At 37.6% G+C, this 23,941-nt stretch overlaps 1 protein-coding gene across 8 annotated transcripts in view; it reads right to left on the bottom strand.

Annotated features, from left to right (window-relative positions):
* MKLN1 (muskelin 1) overlaps positions 1-23,941 on the bottom strand; it is a 392,081-nt gene that overhangs the window by 131,229 nt on the left and 236,911 nt on the right. For all 8 annotated transcript variants that reach the window (XM_061415397.1, XM_061415396.1, XM_061415398.1 and 5 more), the window contains 2 exons: positions 8,190-8,332; positions 6,403-6,491 (listed from right to left, as the gene is read on the bottom strand). In XM_061415397.1, coding sequence (XP_061271381.1) covers positions 6,403-6,491; positions 8,190-8,332 — 232 coding nt within the window. The remainder of the gene's footprint in view (positions 1-6,402; positions 6,492-8,189; positions 8,333-23,941) is intronic.

Here is a 23,941-nt window from a genome sequence, read left to right as displayed (position 1 = left end):
AAAATTCAACATTAACTTCGCTGAAAGAGTGCATCTACTCTTACTCAGTTCAGTTCAGTTTAGTTGCTCAGTCGTGTCTGACTCTTTGTGACCTCATGAACTGCAGCATGCCAGTTCCCTGTCCATCACCAACTCCTGGAGCTTCCTCAAACTCATGTCCATTGAGTCAGTGATGCCACCCAACCATCTAATCCTCTGTCGTCCGCTTCTCCTCCCGCCTTCAATCTTTCCCAGCCTAAGGGTCTTTCCAAACGAGTCAGCTGTTCACATCAGGTGGCCAAAGTACTGGAGTTTCAGCTTCAGCATCATTCTTTCCAATGAATATTCAGAACTGATTTCCTTTAGGATGGGCTGGTTGGATCTCCCTGCTGTTCAAGGGACTCTCAAGAGTCTTCTCCAAAATCACAATTCAAAAGCATCAATTCTTCGGTGCTCAGCTTTCTTTATAGTCCAACTCTCACATCCATACATGACTACTGGAAAAACAATAGCTTTGACTAGACGGACCTTTGTTGGCAAAGTAATGTCTCTGTTTTGAATATGCTATCTAGGTTGGTCATAACTTTTCTCCCAGAGAGTTAGCGTCTTTTAACTTCATGGCTGCAGTCACCATCTGCAGTGATTTTGGAGCCCCAAAAAATAAAGCCTGACACTGTTTCCCCATCTATTTCCCATGGAGTGATGGGACCAGATGCCATGATTTTAGTTTTCTGAATGTTGAGTTTTAAGCCAACTTTTTCACTCTCCTCTTTCACTTTCATCAAGAGGCTCTTTAGTTCCTCTTCACTTTCTGCCATAAGAGCGGATCATCTGCATAGCTGAGGTTACTGATATTTCTCCCTGCAATCTTGATTCCAGCTTGTGCTTCTTCCAGCCCAGCATTTCTCATGATGTAGTCTGCATATAAGTTAAATAAGCAGGGTGACAATATACAGCCTTGATGTAATCCTTTTCCTATTTGGAACCAGTCTGTTGTTCCACGTCCAGTTCTAACTGTTGCTTCCTGACCTGCATACAGGTTTCTCAAGAGGACAGGTGGTCTGGTATTCCCATCTTTTGAAGAATTTTCCACAGTTTGTTGTGATCCACACAGTCAAAAGCTTTGGAAGACTGTAAAAATTCAAGATTAACCTCGCTGAAAGACTGCGTCTACTCTACTTACAAACGAATGAATGCAGTAAGTACACAAAACACTCAGCACAGTAACTGGCATATGGTAAGTGCTCAATAAATGCTAGATATTAGTATTATTAACTCTTATTCCTATAACAATTTTCTGCTTAATAGTATACTTTTAAAATGTTACCTCTCCACATGCTCTCATGAAAGCCACCACTGGGGTACATTCTTCCCCTACCTCCCCACCTCCCTCTGACAAGACACAGTACTCATCCTAGACTTCCAGACTCCTGAGGATCCAGAATGCAGGTTGAGTCCAATCAAAGCTAAAGCTTCTCTCTGAACCTCTGACACCTACTCAGGCTACAAAAATCCAAAAAATTCATAGAAATCTAAGTCATCTCATCTACCAAAACCCAGAACTCCTCCAGAATCCTTCCAAAAAATCAGTACTTCTTTGTGCCTTCACATCACCTTATTTCCTGATACAACTACTACCTTGGCTATGAATCAATATACAAACCTTTCTAGTCACCATAAAACTAATAACCTTATCCCATTCAACTTTATGTTTTCAGCCATCTGATCTAATCGCCCACTGAGGTTTTCCCTTCCAAACTTCAAACTTGCTCTCTTGAATCTAACCACCCAAATAACTACTCTCCTTCCTTACTAAACTTTATTTTTACTTACAAAGCTTACCTGAAACTAAGCTTCTTCCTAAGGCCAACTCTCAACTTTCACACTAATTCCTACTGAAGACTTCACTCCAGTATGAGCTCTTTGGTTTTTTGTTTGGTGATTCACCTTGGATATTCAATGAACGCTGTGACTCAATCCCTCTCAGATTTAAATGTAAAATGAAAAGTACACAGGATTCAGAGTAAGCAAACTGTATTGAAATATAGCTATAAAAATAACTAAGATATAAAATTATGATATAGAAATATATATGCTTTTTATTAGCACATTAGCTAACAAGATTCTAGTGGCAGGTCTAATAATTACCATAATTTCAAAGATACAATATTTGCCACAGTGTAATGTGATGAGAGATGGGAACACCAGACCACCTGACCTGCCTCTTGAGAAATCTGTATGCAGCTCAGGAAGCAACAGTTAGAACTGGACATGGAACAACAGACTGGTTCCAAATAGGAAAAGGAGTACGTCAAGGCTGTATATTGTCACCCTGCTTATTTAACTTCTATGCAGAGTACATCATGAGAAACGCTGGGCTGGAAGAAGCACAAGCTGGAATCAAGATTGCCGGGAGAAATATCAATAACCTCAGCTATGCAGATGACACCACCCTTATGGCAGAAAGTGAAGAGGAACTCAAAAGCCTCTTGATGAAAGTGAAAGTGGAGAGTGAAAAAGTGGGCTTAAAGCTCAACATTCAGAAAAAGAAGCTCATGGCATCCAGTCCCATCACTTCATGGGAAATAGATGGGGAAACAGTGGAAACAGTGTCAGACTTTACTTTTTTGGGCTCCAAAATCACTGCAGATGGTGACTGCAGCCATGAAATTAAAAGACGCTTACTCCTTGGAAGGAAAGTTATGTCCAACCTAGATAGCATATTCAAAAGCAGAGACATTACTTTGCCAACAAAGGTCCGTCTAGTCAAGGCTATGGTTTTTCCTGTGGTCGTGTATGGATGTGAGAGTTGGACTGTGAAGAAGGCTGAGCGCTGAAGAATTGATGCTTTTGAACTGTGGTGTTGGAGAAGACTCGTGAGAGTCCCTTGGACTGCAAGGAGATCCAGCCAGTTCATTCTGAAGGAGATCAGCCCTGGGATTTCTTTGGAAGGAATGATGCTAAAGCTGAAACTCCAGTACTTTGGCCACCTCATGTGAAGAGTTGACTCACTGGAAAAGACTCTAATGCTGGGAGGGATTGGGGGCAGGAGGAGAAGGGACGACAGAGGATGAGATGGCTGGATGGCATCACTGACTCGATGGACGTGAATCTGAGTGAACTCCGGGAGTTGGTGATGGACAGGGAGGCCTGGAGCGCTGCGGTTTGTGGGGTCGCAAAGAGTCGGACATGACTGACTAACTGAACTGAACTGAGCTGAATGTGATGAGAAATACTTATAACTTCTATCCAAAACAAGTCACAGGTAATGCCAATACTATAAGCTACTGCCTATATTCATAACTGAAGACAATGCTAAGAGTTTAGAGAACACAAAGATGTAACACACAGCCACTGATTAATCCCTATAAATCTCCATATAATAAACTCAAAAAGTATAAATAGGATGTCTCTAATGAGGCAAGCAGTTTGCTTGCTGCTTCTGAAATATGAGGAAACAGAAGACAGTTGCTATCACCAAGGATTTCAGAATCTACTTGAGGAAACAAAACTTTCACCCATCACAGAGTAAAAGAAATCAGCATTCATAAAAAGACAGACTTAAGTTTGTATCCTATCTCTATTTCTACTGTATAGTCTTGGTCTAATCATTTAATCTACCTCTCAACTTCAGTTTTCTCATCTGAAAAGTGAGCATAATATACCTATTTCACAGTGTTAGATGTTTCATAAACAACATCTATTTATTACTTTAAAGTAATGTAAGCACATATCCAAAAGCATATACCAAATGCTATGTCTTTGATCCATCACTTACTAGCTATATATACCCTGCGACACATCATTTGACTTCTAGTCTCATTTTCCTTAACCAAAAAAGGCAAGATTTTTTATCTTCCAGTGTAATGCTCAAATGAGATACCACTTGTGAAAACACTTACAAACGCAAAAGCAGTAAAAAAAACACATTCAACTCTTTGCAACCCGATGAACTGTAGCCCGCCAAGCTCCTCTGATTCATGGAATTTTCCAGGCAAGAATACTGGAGTGGGTTGCCATTTCCTTCTCCAGGGAATCTTCCTGACCCAGGGATTGAACCTGTAACTCCTTTTTCTCCTATACTGGCAGGAAGATTCTTTACCACTGAGCCACCTGGGAAGCCCATTAAAAACATATGAAGTTCTAAGAAATGATTGCTGAAATGACATGATGGCTCAAATCATGTGCATGTACTTTTTCTATGTCTAACTGATGCATAAGAGGACCTCTGTTCTCTCATAAATTTTTTAAGGGAACAAACTATTCAACAACCCTAAACAGGCTTCTATTCATAGTTCTTCTAATGAATAATATTAGAGGATTAAGAATTTTAGAAGCAGCAGTAGTACTTTCCTTCAAAGAAAACTCATGGGTATAGAATATGTATTCTGGTAATTCAAATAAAATAACTTTAAAAAAGAGAACGTTTCATTTTGCATGACTAAGCAATCAGATGTTGAATAAGTACTTTAAAATATTTAAATCTAAATTTTCACTGTTGCTACATTTGGAATGTAAGAATCGTTCAAGCATTGTTCAAGAATGTAAGAATCTATAAGAAATGGGTGGCATGAATACTGAGGAAAGAATTATTTATTAGCATGAAAGAAGAAACAACCAAAGAATTTATTTTAAAAATTTGCTTGTTCATCAATTTTCATAAACAGGATACAGGTTTTTATTTCCAATTACTTATTATAACAAACTATAGCTTCTGCTGCAAGCACTGTTACACCAAGCTCAGCCTGGGCAGCTACACGGTGCTGCAAAGGGCAGTTCTACTGCAAACCCCACTATCAGCAGCTGTTTAAGAGCAAAGGCAACTACGACTAAGGCTTAGGCTGGAAGCAGCACAAGGAGCTCTGGACTCACACGAAGGCGGACCCCGGCACCAAGACAGCCTGAGGCCCCTCTGACCATCCACTCTCCCCCACCCTGGCTCAGGTAGATGGCCTGCATTAGGCAGCAGGAAGGATGGGAGAGAAACTGGACAGTTGTGCCCGCAGTGAGGGTGGGGGCAGGGTCCAAAAGGCAAGAGGCCACCTTGCTCAGGCAGGTTACAGGGGCAGGGCTCTGCTCCAGAACTCCTTCTCTCCCTCAGCTGGTAGGGGTTCAGGAAGCAGAACTGGGGTTTGCTCACTTCCCTGCTTCCTGTTTCTTTCAGGCTTCCCAGGTGGTGCTAGTGGTAAAGAACCTGCCTGCCAATGCAGGAGACATAAGGGACTTGGGTTCGATCCCTGGGTTGGGAAGATCCCCTGGAGGAAGAAATGGCAGCCCACTCCAGTATTCTTGCCTGGAGAATCCCATGGACAGAGGAGCCTGGCGGGCTGCAGTCCACAGGGTTGCACAGTGTGGGACATGACTAAAGCGACTAGCACGCACGCCTGTTTATAAAAGAAAGTGAAAAACCAAAAAGTCCAATGATTCTAAAAATAGCTTTCCCTCTATAAATAGTCTTTTCAGATATTCTTTTTGTCTAATTCCATATACAGAGGAGCCTGGTGTCACGGAGTCAGACACATACACAATGAAACTATTTGACTCAATGAAATGAACAGGCCAACTTGCAACAGACTGGCAAATAACGATAATGGAGCTGTTCGTTTCAAAAGAGGATTTTTCTCCCAAATCAAAACACAGGATTCTGGCTTTTATTACCATTCTTTAAGGAATATGATTCACCATAATTACAATTTTAACATACTATTTTCAAAGGTATGAAATAAAGATGGGAATTAACAGTGAAGTCCTCAACTTTCAAACTCTCTAACACAACTTATAAACAAAATAATCCTAAAAACACTAGTTCTGAGGAGGTATTACAAATACTTTTAAAGTTAAAACACTTGCTAAAAAGATAAATGCCTTAGATAGCATTTTTCAAGAATTACTTTGAAACTAATTAGTGGGTTATGAAATTAGTTTTATGTGTTTGACCAACGTTACCACATGCACAAAAAGGAAATACAAAAGAAAAAAACAGAAAATAACCATAATACACTGCCTTAAGGAATCCATCAGTATTTGGTTTTAGAATGATGCAACTTTAGAACTGATAAACCTTCCATAAAACAATCAAGGCTCTCAAATCACTGTATCTCATTAAATAATAAAGTATTTAGAAAAGATTCTATTTGAAATAACTGTCACTCAGATACAGATTTATAAACTAGGGGCCAGCCAAACAGTAAACATTTTGGGCTTTGTGGGCTATACTGTTTTTGCAACTACTCAACTTTGCCATTGTAGTGCAAAAGCAGAGAGATACTATGTGAAAAACTGGCATGGCAGTGTTGCCATAAAATTTTATTTAAAAAAAAAACAAAAAAACAGTGAACCTACAGGATTGGGCCCACACAGGCTGTGTTTGCTGATTAATGATATAAAGAATTTATTTCTACTCCAGAATGCTAAAAGCCTTACCTATTTTAATGAATCGACATGGAAACATCTGTTCATCAATTTTATGCTTTAAGGTAAATGTTTCTTTGTTATAATCATTCTTTAAGCCACTGTGGAAAAAAAATAAGGTAATTAAATCTGATTTCATAATTTAGTAAACATACTAAAACAAAGATTAATAACATACCCAGATTTTAAGGTTTGACAAATACGAAAGGAATAATATAACGAAGTAGTTGAACATGAGAATATAGGACACAGCTTGTACATTCACATCAACTGCACTATATGGTGGTCTCTTAATTAAATGAGGGCTAATGAAAACGTTCAGTGTTAAAGAATGTGACTACAGTGCATGAAAATGTGTGACAAGGTCCAGTGTCCTTTGTGTAGAAAGAAAGAAAGTGAAGTTGCTCAGTCGTGTCCGACTCTTTGCGACCCCATGGACTCTAGCCTACCAGGCTCCTCTGTCGATGGGATTTTCCAGGCAAGAATACCGGAGTGGGTTGCCATTTCCTTCTCCAGGAGATCTTCCTGACCCAGGAATTGAACCCAGGTCTCCTGCATTGTAGGCAGACACTTTACCGTCTGAGACACCAGGGAAGTACTGAATACAATGTAAAATATTCAAGCAGTAAGAAAATTGAAAAACAATTCATACTCATATCTTACAACCTAAACAGAGCCAGATATTCGAATTTGCCAAAGAATTAAGTCATTAAATTCTGACTGAGATGCCAATGTTCCTTTTTATAGCTCAATACATTTTCAAAGACAATCTTACTCTGTTGGTTTAACAGCATCCAGTTTATCCTATATAAAAAGAAATTAATATAATTTCTGTACTTAAACAACTTAGGACTGATTCAAGTATTTATGGAAAAGTCACTTACTTTCAGGCTGCCTTATATTCAATTGACATACTTCCATGGCTTAAATCAAATGCACTCTAGATGTAATAATACTTATATAAAATACTGTGCTAATGGGACACACTATGTCACAAATATATTCTAAAACTGCATGACTTCATTTGTCCGCTCCATTTTATAACCCATTTTTCATCATCTAGAGGGCCAATTAACATTTACTCCTGGTGGTCTATGCTGTCAAAACTCAAATTTACTGAGTTCCTTCCAAGAGGTGGGGCTTTCTGGTGGCTCAGCTGGTAAAGCATATGCAGGAGACCTGGGTTCGATCCCTGGGTAGGAAAGATCCCCAGAGAAAGGAATGGCTACTCACTTCAGGTATTCTTACCTGAAGAATTCCATGGACAGAGAGGAGCCTGGTGGGCTATAGTCCATGGGGTTGCGAAGAGTTGAACATGACTGAGTGACTGACAACTTTCATTTTTTCGTTTCTTTTTCAAGAGGTATGCTCTGCACTAGGTGCAATCCCATAATTTTACTCTGTTTAGTCTCCAATTTATACTAAGCTCTCAGGACAATCAATCTTAATGTTTTCAACAGATTATATATTTTTATAGCAAGGATTACAGCAAAGATATCAATTATAGCTCAAAAGTATATCTGAAGTCATTAGCATTTTAAAAATAAGACTGAAGAATAAGAAGTAGAAAAATAACCCCAATTTTATTCTTTCTGCTTTGGTAACAATATTAATTAGTATCTCGGTGGAAAAAAGTTGACTCAAGCCACAATATTAAAATAAGGCACTAGAAATAAAATAGTAGAAGTATTCTTTTCTCCCTTGTAAGAAATATCAAGGCATGAAGATTTAGCTACAAAGAGACTAAACTAAGACTACATTGAGAAGACAGCTCTTTCCTCCCCATAATCATAACCCACCTGGACAACAGCTCTGTCATGTTTTCTTCATTCATTCCACCAAAGACTTTAAATTTCTTCAAATTGCAGACATGAGTTTTCTCATATTTTCCAAATGTGATATTCTGGACTATAGCAGGCCTTTCAAGCTTCAGAATCAAGTACTACAAAAAGGAACAACCAAATTATATCCTCCTCCACTCAAAACAAATGGTTAGACAATTTGAATAATTAAAATCTTGGACAACTGACTGAATAAGGTTCATCCTGTCCATCCTACACCAATAGATTTTTTTTTTTTAATGTGAAAGGATATCAGGCTACCATAACATCACCACTTTCACCCAGGAAACTACATTATTTTGAACAATGTAGATGAAGGAGGGGAAAAATGGACTAGTGAGATAACTTCTAATCAAGGAATAGCATTTAATAAAATAGGCTATGAATAATCAAACAAATTAGAATACAAAAGTAACAATTACATATTCTCAATGACTACACTTCACTAATAAATTCAATGTTCAAAATCAGTGATAAAATTTTAATCTAGAAAAAAGATTTACCAGTCACCCCTGCCGATTTTATAAATGAAAAAACTCAGACCTACCATAGACATGTCTGATGCAGCTCAAGTTTTCTAACTATACACAGAATAAAATGGGATCAGTTACTTAGGGAACGTATTTTACGTTATGCAGACTGTTTTCAATTATAAAAATTAAGAAGGAAATTACTAATAATCAAATACATGGGAGGAAAGCTATTTAGACAACTCAGTTGTTATGTTGCAGTGGCTTCATGCTTTGTAATAATGGGTAATACTCATGATAAAGGAGAATAGAATTAAGTGGATGGTCTTACTTTGTACCAAACACAAAAATTAACTCAAAATGTAACCAAAATGATTCAAACTTGATCCTTTACAATCAAATATAAGGCATAAAAGTAAGAGATAAAACTATAAAACTCTTAGACAAAAATAGGGATACCCTATCTTTATGACTCTGGTTTGGCAATGGAATTCTGAGATATGACTCCAAAAGTGCTAGCAACAGAATATAAAATAAACTGGTCTTTATCAAAATTAAAGTTTTGTGCATCAAATGGCACTACCAAAAAAGTAAAAAGACAACCTACAGAATGGGAGAAAATACTTTCAGACACTTATCTGATGAGGGCATAGTATTGAGAATATATAAGGAATTTATACAACTCGATGACAAAAAGAAAGACAACCTAATTTTAAAATGGGCAAAGGACCTCAATAGCCCTTTGTTCAAAGAAGATAAACAAATGGCCAGCAGGTACATGAAAAGATGTTCAGCATCATTAGTCACCGGGAGCTGGGTTACAGGGAAAGGAGAGAATGCTTAACTGGTACCAGGTTTTCTTAGAAGGTAATGAAAAAAACTAAGTAGAAATGACAGTTGTACAACACTGTGTATTTGAACACTTAAAAATGGTTAATTTTGTTATGTGACTTTTACCTCAATAAAATAAAAGAATGAAGTTGGTGGTAACATGAAAGATGATGATATAATCAGAAATAATATCTCGTGAGTATTAATTCCCTTAACTTACAGATTACTCAGATTTTTATGTATTTTGTCTCATTTTGGTGAGAAAAGACAGTAAAGCTCGGTGGCTCAGACATAAAGTATCTGTCTGCAATTCAGAAGTGAAAGTGAAAGTTGCTCAGTCGTGTCTGCCTCTTTGTGACCTCATGGACTATACATACACAGTTCATGGAACTCTCCAGGCCAGAATACTGGAGTGGGTAGCCTTTTCCTTCTCCAGGTGATCTTCCCAACCCAGGGATTGAACCCAGGTCTCCCACATTGCAGGTGGATTCTTTACCAGCTAAGCCACAAGGGAAGCAACCTGGGTTCGATCCCTGGGTCAGAAAAATGCCCTGGAGAAGGGAATGGTTACTCACTCGGTATCGTTGCCTGGAGAATTTCATGGACAGAGGAGCCTAGCGGGATACAGTCCATGGGGTCACAAAGAGTCGGACATGACTGAGCGACTAACACTTTCACTTACCTCATTTTAATAGGAGCAGGAGGAACAGGAGTAGTATTTTAAGAACAATAATCATCCTCTTCATCCTCATTTTAAGGATAAAAAAATTTTGGCTTAGAAAGGCTAAGTAACTTGTCATTGTTACACAGTTAAAAAATAGAGTTTAGATTAAAAATCAGTCTATCTGCAAAGGAGGCAAGAATATACAATGGAAAAAAGACAGCTTTTCAGTAAATCGTGCTGGGAAAACAGGACAATTAGCTACATGCAAAAGGACAAAATCAGAACATTCTCTAACATCATACACAAAAATAAACTCAAAATGGATTAAAGATCAAAATGTTAGTCCAAATACTATAAAACTTCTAGAGTAAAACACAGAACACTCTTTGACATAAATCACAGCAGTTATCTCTTTGGATCTGTCTCCTGAAGTACTGGAAATAAAAACAAAAATAAACAAATGGGACCTAATTAAACTTAAAAGCTCTGCACAGCAAAGGAAACTACCAACAAAAACAAAAAGACAACCCACAAAATAGGAGAAAATATTTACAGCGATGCAACTAAAAAGGGATTAATTTTCAAAATATATAAACAGTTCACATAGCTCAATATCAAAAAACCAAACAACCCAAACAAAAAATGGGCAGAAGATTTAAACAGACATTTGTCCAAAGAAGACATACAGAAGGCCAACAAACACATGAAAAAATGCTCAACACTGCTAATTATTAGAGAAATGCACATCAAAACTATAATGAGGTATCACTCACACTAGTCAGAATGATCAACATCAAAAAGTCTACTGTCTATTGGGGAGGGTGTGGAGAAAAAGGAGCCCTCCTATGATGGTGGTGGGAATGTAAATGGGTACAACCACTATGGAGAACACTATGAAGGTTCCTTCAAAAACTAAAAATAGAATTACCATATGATTTAGAAATTTCTATCCTAGGCACACATCTGTAGAAAACTATAATTTGAAAAAACACATGCACTTCAATGTTCACAGCAGCACACTTTACAAACAGCCAAGACATGGAAGCAACCTAAATGTCCACTGGCAATTGGGTGGATAAAGAATGGATAACGAAATATCCAAAGAATGGATAATGAAATACATATCCATAATAAATAATGAAATAATGCCATTTCCATCAACATGGATAGACCTAGAAAATTATCATAATAAGTAAGCCAGAGAAATACAAATATCATATGATATCCCTTACATGGGGAATCTTTAAACAATAATTCAAATGAACTTATTTACAAAACAGAAATAGATCCACATACACAGAAAACAAACTTATGGTTACCAAAGAAGAAATAATGGGGAGAGATAAATTAGGAGTCTGGGATTTGCAGACACACACTACTACATATAAAATATACAAACAACAAGGATCTACTGTATAGCACAGGGAACTAAATTCTACACTTTATAATAACCTATAAGGGAAAAGAACCTGAAAAAGAATTAAATATAAATGTGTAAACCAAATCACTGTGCTATACACATGAAACTAACACAACGCTGTAAACCAACTGTAGTGAAAAAAAGTGAAGTCGCTCAGTCGTGTCCGACTCTTTGTGACCCCATGGACTGTAGCCTACCAGCTCCTCCGTCCATGGAATTTTCCAGGCAAGAGTACTGGAGTTGGTTGCCATTTCCTTCTCCAGGGGATCTTCCCAACCCTGGGATCGAACCTGGGTCTCCCGCATTGCAGGCAGAGGCTTTACCATCTGAGCCACCAGGGATGCCATTAAAAAAATTTTTTTTTAATCAGTCAGACTGCTGGTTGGCTGACCCAATTTCCATTCTCAATCCAATTCTTCCTAGCCACCTTCCAGGCAAAAATACATACATGGCAAAATTCTGGTCAATGAGATATAAGTAGAAGCTGTGGAATAAGTTTTGCTTTTCGAAACAAATGTTACTTCTTTACCATCTGAACTGGACCCCCCACCCCCCTGCAACAAGTAAGAAAAGATCTACTAACAGTCATCTGTGGGACACTCAACTTTCATCAGCAGCTGCCTAACTCTAGCTTTCTTGTGCTGGCAGGAACAGATAGGGATGGTGATAGGGAAGAAACTCATTTGTTTTATTAACCCACTGTTATAGGACCTTCTGTTATTTGATGCTAAAAGCATTCCTACTGATTGACTAACCCCACAGTCAAACCTTTATTTAACCATTATACAATCACAAATGCTTAGGCTTATATAATGTTTATATTCTAGGGAGCTATTAAGATTATAGAAATTGCCATAGGAAAATTGAGCTTGCTAGTCTTAAATCATTATCCTTCTCATCCATATCAAATTAATAGGTGTGGTAACATGATTTTTGGTTAATTGAGTTTCTTAAGAATACAGCTGTATATTGGAGAACAGACTACATAGCCAGGTACGAAAGTATTCATATTTCTATCTTTCTCATGAAATTCCACTTCCTCCCATCCTTTTCCCCTTCTTTCTCTCTTTGGTCATTCTTTAAATTCTCAAGTTTAGAAGTCAGTTTTCCCTGACAATTGGTTAGTCAGGTAGTAAAAACAGATCTTTACATTAATATAATCTATTGTATACTATCCATCACCCCATATACAACAGTTCTAAATACAATAGAAAGCATTTGTCTATATATAATTTTATTTATACCAAATAGGATTTTGTTATTAAAAATTATATAAGTAAAATGCAAATTCTCTAACTGAAGTAAAGCACAGTGATCTGACAAATACATTACAGGTAAAAATTTTAGTGTTTAACCACATTATTAATAAATTTTATAACTTCATTTTTCAAACTCTTGGCCTCAATGATGAATATGTTACTATTAAACAGTGTTATCCCATAGTTAAATAGATTTGTTACTTTTAATTTAAAGAAATAACTGCTGTAGATTTAGTATCAGAAACTGTAAAAAAAAATAGAGAATGAACATTTGAGAAAAACTATTTTACAATCTGTTACCAACCTTTAAATTATATATTAATAAATTAATTTTAAAACAAAACATAATGACTCACAATCTCTTTATCAAAGCAACTTAGGTTCATAAAGGATCAAAGAACTATTACATGATTCTTAATTTAGGCATAGAATTAAGCAAACAATAAAAAAAAATTTAATGTTCAAAACTGCTCACAATTTCAGCCCATAGTGATTTTTCAATATAAAAAATAAAAATATATATATATAAAATCATTTTAAATCATATGAATATTAACAATTTATAAGAAATAAAGATGATAAAAAAGGAGACTACTTTAGCTTTAGATAGGTCTGTCATCTAAAGTATCTCCCAGGAGCTGAGCCTTAAAGGATGAGACAGCATAGTGTCCTCAGGCTGCCATAACATATTACCACAAACCTGGTGGTTTAAAACAACAGAAATGTATTCTCTCACAGTTCTGAAGGCCAGCAGTCTGAACTCTAGATGTTAGCAAGACAATGTTCCCTCCGAAGGCTCTAAGAGCAGATCCTCCTTTGCCTCTACCAGTATCTAGTGGCTCCTGGTGTTCTTTGCTTGTGGCAGCATAATTCCAACCTCTGTCTCCAACTGTCACATGACCTTCTTCCTTGTGTCCCTCTGTTTTCTCCTTTTCTGTGTCTAATAAAAACACTTGTCATTTGATTTAGGGCTCAACCTAATCCAGGATGATCTCACTTTGAGACCCTTATCTTAATTACATCTGCTAAAACCTTTATTTGAAATAAGGTTACATTCTGAGGTTGCACATATCTCCCCCCCGCCCGCCCCCCACCACGAGGGTAGTGGGGAGCACTAATCACCTACCACACAGAGCCAGTCAGGCAAAAAGGCTTATGAAAAATGAGTTCTGGAAACTGTTAAAAGGCCAGCATGATTGGAGCCTAGTAAGCAAGGTCGAGAATGGTATATGTTGAGACCCAAGAGAAGTTACCATATCATACATCATAAATGCCATAGAATCTATTAAGCACAATGGAAAGCCAAGATATGATTAACATCACACACAGTGTATCTGGTAGAAAATGGATCAGAGGAAATGGCCAATGAATTGCATACAGTTATAATAATTCCAACAAAAGAAGAGATGAAGGAGATTTAAACTCAGGCAGTGTGGAGACAGAGAGGATTAGACAGTTTTGACATATATTTTGGAGCAAGAATGAAAGGGATTAAGTAATAGCTGGATATAGGGATGGATTGCTCAGTTGCTCAGTCCTGTCCTACTCTACGCCACCATATGGACTGCCACATGCCAGGCTTCCCTGTCCTTCACTATCTCCCGGAGTTTGCTCAAATTCATGTCCATTGAGTCAGTGATGCCAGCCAACCATCTCATTCTCTGACGCCCCCTTCTCCTCCTACCCTCAATCTTTCTTAGCATCAGGGTCTTTTTAAATGAGTTAGTTCTTCGAATCAGGTGGCCAAAGTATAGGGAGGGGAGAAAGTAGCAACAGTGGTGATTTAGTTTCTGACCTGAATAACAGGGTAATTGAAATATCATTTACTCTGATGGGAAGGACTGACAAAGAAATAGGCAGCATGGAAATGACACTAGAAAAGTCCAAGATTATATATCTGTGTAAATCTCAGTGTAATAAATCAGTGTCTAAAACAACAGTCACTTCATGAAGTCCCATCACTTCATGGCAAACAGATGGAGAAACAGTGGGAAAATGACAGACTTTATTTTTGGGGGGTCAAAAAAATCACTGCAGATGGTAACTGCAGCCATGAAATTAAAAGATGCTTACTCCTTGGGAGAAAAATTATGATCAACATAGACAGCATATTAAAAAGCAAAGACATTACTTTGCCAACAAAGGTCTGTCTAGTCAAAGCTATGGTTTTTCCAGTAGACGTGTATGGATGTGAGAGTTGGACTATAAAGAAAGCTGAGTGCCGAAAAATTGTGGTGTTGGAGAAGACTCTTGAGAGTCCCTTGGACAGCAGGGAGATCCAACCAGTTAATCCTAAAGGAAATCAACCCTGAATATTCATTGGAAGGACTGATGTTGAGGCTGAAACTCCAATACTTTGGCCACCTGATGCAAAGAACTGACTCACTGGAAAAGACCCTGATGCTGGGAAAGATTGAAGGCAGGAGGAGAAGGGGAAGACAGAGGATGAGATGGTTGGATAGCATCATCGACTCAATGGACATTAGAATGAGTAAGCTCCAGGAGTTGATGATGGACAGGGAGGCCTGGTGTGCTGCAGTCCATGGGGTTGCAAAGAGTTGGACATGACCTAGCGGTTGAACTGAACTGAACTGAAAATAACAGTCCCCTTCTGTCATCCCCACTCATCCTCTGTCGACAGAAGGGGACTGTTGTTTTAGACACTTCTTTCCTTAGTTATTTGTAAAGTCTCGTCACACAACCACTTCTTTTTCTTTGGGGTAGTTTTGGTCACTGCTTCTTGTACAATATTATGAACCTTCATCCACAGTTCTTCAGGCACTCTGTCTACCAGACCTAACCCCTTGAACCTACTTGTCACCTCTACCATATAGTCATAAGGAATTTGCTTTAGGTTGTAACTGAATGGTCTAGTGGTTGTCTCTATTTTCTTCAATTTAAAGCCTGAGTTTTGCAATAAGGAGCTCATGATCTGAGCCACAGTCAGTTCCAGGTCTTGTTTTTGTGGACTGTATAGAGCTTCTCCACCTGTGGCTGCAAAGAAAATAATCAATCTGACTTCGGTTTTGACCATCTGGTGATGTCCACATGTAGAGAGGTTTCTAGGGTTGTTGGAAAAGCATGTTTACTATGACCAGAATGTTCTCTTGATAAAAGTTGGTTAGCCTTTGCCCTCCTTCACTTTGTATTCTAAGATCAAACTTCCCTGTTATTCTGGGTATCTCCTGACTTCCTACTTTTGCATTCTAATCCTCTATGATGAAAAGGACATCTTTTCGTGTGTGTATTAGTTCTAGAAGGTCTTATAGGTCTTCAAAGATCCAGTCAACTTCAGCTTCTTTGGCATTAGTGGTTGGGGCACAGACTTGGATTACTGTGATGCTGAATGATTTGTCTTAGAAACAAACCATTCTGTTGTTTTTGAGATTGCACTCAGGTACAGCATTTCAGACTCTTTTGTTGACTATGAAGGCTAATCCACAACTGAGCGTCATTTCCGCTTTGGTCCAGCCACTTCATTCTTTCTGGAGCTATTAGTAATCGCCCTCTACTCTTCCCCAGTAGCATATGGAACACCTCCAACCTGCAGGCCTTATCTTCGTGTCATATTTTTTGCCTTTTCATACTGTTCATGGGGTTCTCGCAATAGAATACTGGAGTGGGTTGTCATTTCCTCCTCCAGTGGACTGCATTTTGTCACAACTCTTCACTATGACCTGTCCATCTTTAGTGGCCCTGCAAGCAGGAAGGGTAAGCTAACTCTACTGTTTTGTGTAAATGCAGTCGGGATTATGATCAGGACTGTCTTTATCTATAATGCTGCTAACCCCAAGCCTTGAAGGGAAAAGATAAACACTAGCTGCCAGTCTTTTGGTTGTACAATAAAAAGGCTTGGGTAAAAACCCTTTTTCTGGATTGGCTCCACTGATGCTTTGTCCTTGATACAGGAACTGTTCTGCCAGTAAGAAACTACCTTTTAAAGTTCCTTTCATATTGGACAATACCCCCGGCTACCCAGAACTCTGTGACTGCAACATCAAAGGTGTCAAAGTGGTCTGCTGCTGCTGCTAAGTCACTTCAGTCATGTCCGATTCTGTGCAATCCCATGGACTGCAGCCTACCAGGCTCCTATGCCCGTGGGATTTTCCAGGCAAGAGTACTGGAGTGGGTTGCCATTGCCTTCTCCATCAAAGTGGTCTCAGTTCAGTTCAGTTCAGTCGCTCAGTCGTGTCCGACTCTTTGCCCCTAAATACAGTGTCTCTAATTCAGCCTCTAGATCAGGAATCATAAAGATCTTTAAGGCTCATACTCCACGGGAAAGATTGTCAATGCTATGGAAGAAAACTCTGATAGAACATCATGGACATCTGGAAGAATTTCACCACTGAAGATGCCATGGTTATTGTAGAAAAAGCTGTGAAAGACTTTAAGCCCAAAACAATAAATGCCTGCTGGTGAAAACTGTGTCCAGATTTCACATATGATGTCACAGGATTTATAACAGAGCCAATCAAGGAAATCTTGAAAGAGAGTTGATATCAAAAAAAAGGTGAGGGATGAAGGGTTTCAAAATACAGACCTTAGAGAAATTCAAGAGCTAACAGACATCAAACCAGAGGAATTAAAAGAAGATAACTTGATGGAGATAAGTGTTTCCAAACTAGAGCCAGACGATGAGGAAGAAAACACCAGAAGAAGCTGTGCCAGAAAACAAACTGACAATAGACGATCTGACAGAAAGAAGGGTTCCAATTATTCAAGACTGCTTTTGACTTCTTTTACGGCATGGACTCTTTCATGACAGGGGCACTAAAACTAAAGCAAACAATGGAAGAAGGATTGCTACTGTATAAAAACATTTCTACAGTAATGAAAAAGCAAAAAAGTCAGAAGTTACCAGGCATTCATGCACAGTTACACCAAGTGTGCCTGCCTCTCCTGGCAACTCCTCTCCGTCTTCCACTGAGGCCACTCCTGAGACAGTAACACCAACCCCTCATCTTCCTCCTCCTCCTCAGCCTACTCAACATGAAGATGACAAGAACCAAGAACTTTATGATGACCCATGTCCACTTAATGAGCAGTAAGTAATCATCATGCCATACAACTGATAAACCTCTCTGCTGTGTATGTGTGTATCATTGTGTGAACATTTAGTAACTGTCCAGCAAGAACTATATGAAACCATTTTTGTGTGATCATCCTTGCCTAAGTATTTATTGTATAGGACACTTCTGACTTCTGTACAAGACTTGTACTGAAATGGATAGCCAATCCTTACATAGGCATAAGGTGACTAATATTTTATATAAAATTAATAAGGTTAGTTTTCTTACTGTTTTGCAACTTTATTTTCAAATAATTATCATTATTTGATAATTTGATATCAACAGTATCATACAGTATGCCCCCTCTCTCATTAGTAATTGGAAAAATTACATATTGACTTATCATACAGGTAAGAGGCTTTCGAGACAATGTTAATAATGTTTTAAATACTGTATTATGAGTACGACTGCAATAAAATATACCATAAATATTTTATGGTATCCTCATCATAAGTATATAGGGTAAGGTACTGTGAAGCAACTGTATCAATTACAATACTACGGAAGAATTGATGCTTTTAAACTGTGGTGTTGGAGAAGACTCTTGAGAGTCCCTTGGACTGCAAGGAGATCCAACCAGTCCATCCTGAAGGAGATCAGTCCTGGGTGTTCATTGGAAGGACTGATGTTGAGGCTGAAACTCCAATACTTTGGCCACCTCATGCCAAGAGTTGACTCATTGGAAAAGACCCTGATGCTGGGAGGGACTGGAGGCAGGAGGAGAAGGGGACGACAGAGGAGAAGATGGCTGGATGGCATCACCGACTCGATGCACGTGAGTTTGGGTGCATGCCATAGGTGTCCCGATGGACAGGGAGGCCTGGCATGCTGCGATTCATGAGGTCACAAAGAGTCGGACACAACTGAGCAACTGAACTGAACTGAACCGAACCATAAAGCAATCATTTTCCTGCTTCTTCATTTATCAATGAATGGTTATACCTGTAAATATATACAAATTTCGTTTTCACATTTTATCTTTTCATTTTTGGTCTCTAGTATTGGTAATACATCTACAGAGTTCTGTATCATGTGAGAAAATACTGGTGTTGGTATGGACAGACCATTCATCTTGTACACAGCATAAACTTATGATATCAATAAACATAGTACAGTAAAAGTACTTTCTATTCCTTATGATTTTCTTAATAACATTTTCTTTTCTCTAGCTTACTTTATTATAAGATACAGTATTAATAAATAATACCTATAACACACAAAATACCTGTTAATTGATTATGTTATCAATAAGGTTTTGGACCAACAGTAGGCTATGAGTAATGTTTTGGGGGAGTCAGAAGTTAACATGCAAATTTTCAACTGAAGAGAAGTTGCCACCTCTTTGCACTGTTCAAGGATCAACTGTATCTCTCTACCTTATGATGTAGCAACTTTACCTCCAAACATTTATCTCAAATAATTGAAAATATGTATCATTTTAAAAATCTTATAAAAGAATATTATATAAGCTTTCTTCACAATCACCAAAAACTTAAATGTAACAAATATCCATAAATAGGAAAAAAGATAAACAAAATGTGGTATATCCATAGAAAAAAATGGTATTCTGTTAATGAAAAGAAATGAAATACTGATGCACGTAAGTGGATAGCAACCCCCCACCTCAAAATTTGAAGTATAAAAAGTCATATACAAAAGAGTGTGCATACGCTCTGACTCCATTTCTATTAAATTTTAGTACAGGCAAAACTAATCTGTGGCAAAAGAAATCCTCTTGCCTCTGGGTAAAGGGTGGGAGACTGAAGGATTCACTGGTAAGGGACAGAAAGAATCTTTCTGACGTAATGAAAATGCTTGACATCTTGATAAGCATATAAATTAATGTGTGCATTTTTCAAAATGAATACTATGCACTTAAGGTTCATGCATTTCACTATATGTAAATTATATTAAACAAAACTGTATTATTGAACACATACAATGTTCTTTTCACAAACTAGGGCAAAATACCATAAAGAAACTTCATAAATTTGCTGGCACCCTGGTTCCACAGAGAGAAATTACATAGAAATACATATATTTTCTGTTTATTCCTCACTTTACAAAACTCTTATTCCCATAATATTGTTATGGTTCACCAAACAGAAAGAATAACAGGAGCATATTGCAAAAGCTATAACACACACACACCCCAACTGTATTAAATAATCACTGAAGTTTCTTGACCTTCAAAAGCAGAATGCCCACAGTTTGTTAAACTTTCAACTCTTCTCTCTCCAGGCCCAGAAGGCAAAGAATATTACCTAATACCATACTTTTATTTTAACTACCTCATAAAGAACTTATAGTTGTAGTAGAAAAACTATGATTTAATCTTTCTTAAAACAATTATCAAGACATATATAACCACCTGTACATTTTAATCAACCCTAGGGCATTCCCCAGTACCCTGAAAGACATGTTTTCCATGGCAGTATTAGTAACTTCTATAAAACATATCTGATATGGGAGAAGGAGGAAATTACTATCTTAAAGTATGTATGGGGTTTTCGTTCATGCTACATTTTACTCTCTACCAGTACAGACAGATGATCCAAAATTGACAGCAATGCTTTCCTCATTAGGTCACCAAATATTTGCTCCCTTCCACAATGGAAATGGCTTTCATTTTTTTCTTACTATATAAATTATAAGGTGAAAATGAGAATCAGGACAAAAGCATAAGAACAAAATTTAAAAGAAATTAAAATTCCTAAATTCCATTATTCTGATACAACCACCACCATTTTGATGATTCAGTTGAACCCTGTTGTACACACTTATACAGACACTTCACATACTCTGAATATCATATATGTTGTTTTTCATGGGAATAACTCTTTCAAATGGTTCTTCTATCTCCCTTTCCTCTCTCATCTCCTCCTCTCTTAAATAACCAATGTCAACAACCAGATATGTATCCTTTCATATCTTTACCTGGTCTCACTGTATCAAATAAAAATATACACATATACATACATACACATTGTTGAAGGAGGGAGAGTTGTTATTCAGGTAACAATAGTAGGATCCTATTATAGATGTTTCTCTGCATCATGCTTTTCTCATTTTATGGAGGAAATTCCTCCAAGTCAACTGGTATGAAGCCAGTTCACTGTATTTAAATGGCTGACAATACTCCATGAAAAATGTATTCAACCATTACCTTGTAGATAAGTACTCTTTTTTTCTCCTGAGCCAAAATCTGACCCTCAGTAACAGGGTGAAATACTGTTTGTTTTTAACTGCTAACTTCTGTGGTAATTTGTTACACAGCAATTGAATGACTGATACAGATTCTAAGGTCAAAAGAAACATCAACAGTCTACTTATTAAGTAGTTATGTCCAAACAATAAGTATTCATGTCTTGACAATAACTGAGTAGCCACCTGAAAAAAATTCTTAACATGCATTACAAGGAAAATATTTCTATTTTTATCTACCCCATTCATAGCCCAACACAAGCTTTAGAAAAGTGTTTAGAGTTCATTCACTCTGAGATGCCATTCTCAAAACATGCCATACATCCTAGCATCCATGTATACACATAGTCCTTCCTCTTTATGGTTAAAAAAGGAGTAGTTGAGAGGCTTTGAGTTTGTTTCCCATCCTTTTCTAAATAACTACACATTAACTTCTGTATCCACGTAAGCTGCACATACTAAACATAATTACAGTATCTTACTGACAAAGTCAAGCACTATATATCAAACAGTATATCCTAATAACAGCAATGCCTTAGATCTATGCAGTCTAATACATAGCCACTAGCCACCTGGGGCTATGTATTCTAAACTAATGAAAATTCAGTAAAATTTAAAACTGCATTCCTTAGTTCTACTAGACTCATTTCAAATACTCAACAGCTATCTGCTGTTAGCAACTGCCATACAATGCAGTGCAGATTATAAGAATATATCCATCACTGTATAAAGTTTACTGTAAACACTATCCTAGAGGTAAATGAAATACAGAGTATTCTTGCACTAAAGACCTCCTAAATGTGATACTGTTGGTTTTCTGTTACTTAGATTATTCTATCTTCCCTTTTATGACACTTTGCCAGTTATCAACTTGCTGTCGATGTGCCTATCTTTCATAGCTATGGTCCCCATGCACAAAGCTGCTTCCAGCTGCTGAAACCTGAAGAAACAATGAACCAAACAGAATAACATTAAATGCAAAGTGGATTCTTAAGAAAAGGCTATTAGAACCTAAAAATCTCATCACATTGTTTTTGATTTTTCAGAGTCCTGTTTTCCTTTCTTTCTAATCTCAGACCTGTTTAAAATATGGTAAATGAATTGCTGGTTACAGTACAGTTGTTCCTATCTTTTCACGGATCTGGTATTTGCAAATTCATCTACTCTTTAAAATTTATTTGTAACATCAAATCAATATTCTCAGTCACTCCTGGACATGCACAGAGCAGCAAAAAATTTAAGTTGCCATATGCAATCCCATGGACAGACAAGCCGGGTGGGCTAGTCTATGGGGTTGCAAAGAGCTGGATACATATTGACTGACCAGCATGCATGCACACTCTCTGAGCTAAGGTCAAACAAAGGACCCTACACACTTGCTCTCATACAAGTGTCTTTTTCATGGTCTATTTAGTGCCACATTTTAAAATATTTTTGTGTGTGCTGTTGGTGTTTCACTGTTAAAATGGTCCCCAAGTGTAGTGCTGAAGTGCTGTCTGGTGTTTTTAAATACAAGAAGGCAGTGATGTGCCTTATAGAGAAAATATCTTTGTCAGATAAGCTTTATTCGGGCAAGAGTTATAGTGCTATTGGCTGTGAGTTCAATGAAATGAATAAACCATATACACAAAGTGAGATGACTTTAAACAGAAATGCATATAAAACAACATTATGTATGGACTGACTGATAAAAATCCAGTAACCAAGAGTAATAAGAGGCTCACAGAAACCTAACTCTGAGTTACAATGAACAATCCACCAGTCTGGCAAAATCTAAAAATCAGTCATAGAAATGATGGGGAGAGTACAAGACGTAACAACTTTCATACACTGCCAATCAGAGTACAAATTATAGAGCCATTTTCTAAAAACTTTTCTATTACCAGATAGAACTTAAATACACATATCCTCTATGATCCAGCAACTGTATGCCAAGGTATATACCCTAAAGAAACTCTTGTATGTGTGTATGAGGAAAAATCATACAAGAATGTTCATATTACTCTGTTCCTAAGAGCAAAAACAATAAAAACTCAAAAGCCTATCAAATTGAAAAATGGATAAATATATTTTTGCATACTGATATACTAGAATACCAAACAGTTCAAACTGTGTGTGCTAAGTCACTTCGATTGTGTCTTGACTCCTTGCAACCTATGGACTATAGCCCATCAGGTCCCCCTGTCCATGGGATTCTCCAGGCAAAAATACTGGAGTGGGTTGCCATGCCCTCTTCCAGAGGATCTTCCCAACCCAGAAATCGAACCCATGTCTCCTATGTCTCCTGCTTTGGCAGGCAGGTTCTTTACCAGTAGCACCACTGGGGAAGGTCAGTCAAAACTAACAAACTACAATTATACTCAGCAACATTAATATCATAATCTTTAACAAACAAACAAAAAGCCACAGAAAATGTATAAATGGATTCAAGTTCTATTATATTTACATAAAGTCAAAGCCAGACCACCTGACCTGCCTCTTGAGAAACTTATATGCAGGTCAGGAAGCACCTGTTAGAACTGGACATGGAACAACAGACTGGTTCCAAATAGGAAAAGGAGTACGTCAAGGCTGTATATTGTCACCCCGCTTATTTAACTTCTATGCAGACTACATCATGAGAAACACTGGGCTGGAAGAAGCACAAGCTAGAATCAACATTGCCGGGAGAAATATCAATAACCTCAGCTATGCAGATGACCCCACCCTTATGGCAGAAAGTGAAGAAGAACTAAAGAGCCTCTTGATGAAAGTGAAAGAGGAAACTGAAAAAGTTGGCTTAAAGCTCAACAT

This window comes from Bos javanicus, chromosome 4, assembly GCF_032452875.1.
Source record: "Bos javanicus breed banteng chromosome 4, ARS-OSU_banteng_1.0, whole genome shotgun sequence".
Lineage (NCBI taxonomy): Eukaryota > Metazoa > Chordata > Mammalia > Artiodactyla > Bovidae > Bos > Bos javanicus.
The sequence above is the reverse complement of the archived record's forward strand: the minus strand, read 5'-3'. Positions and strand labels throughout refer to the sequence as shown.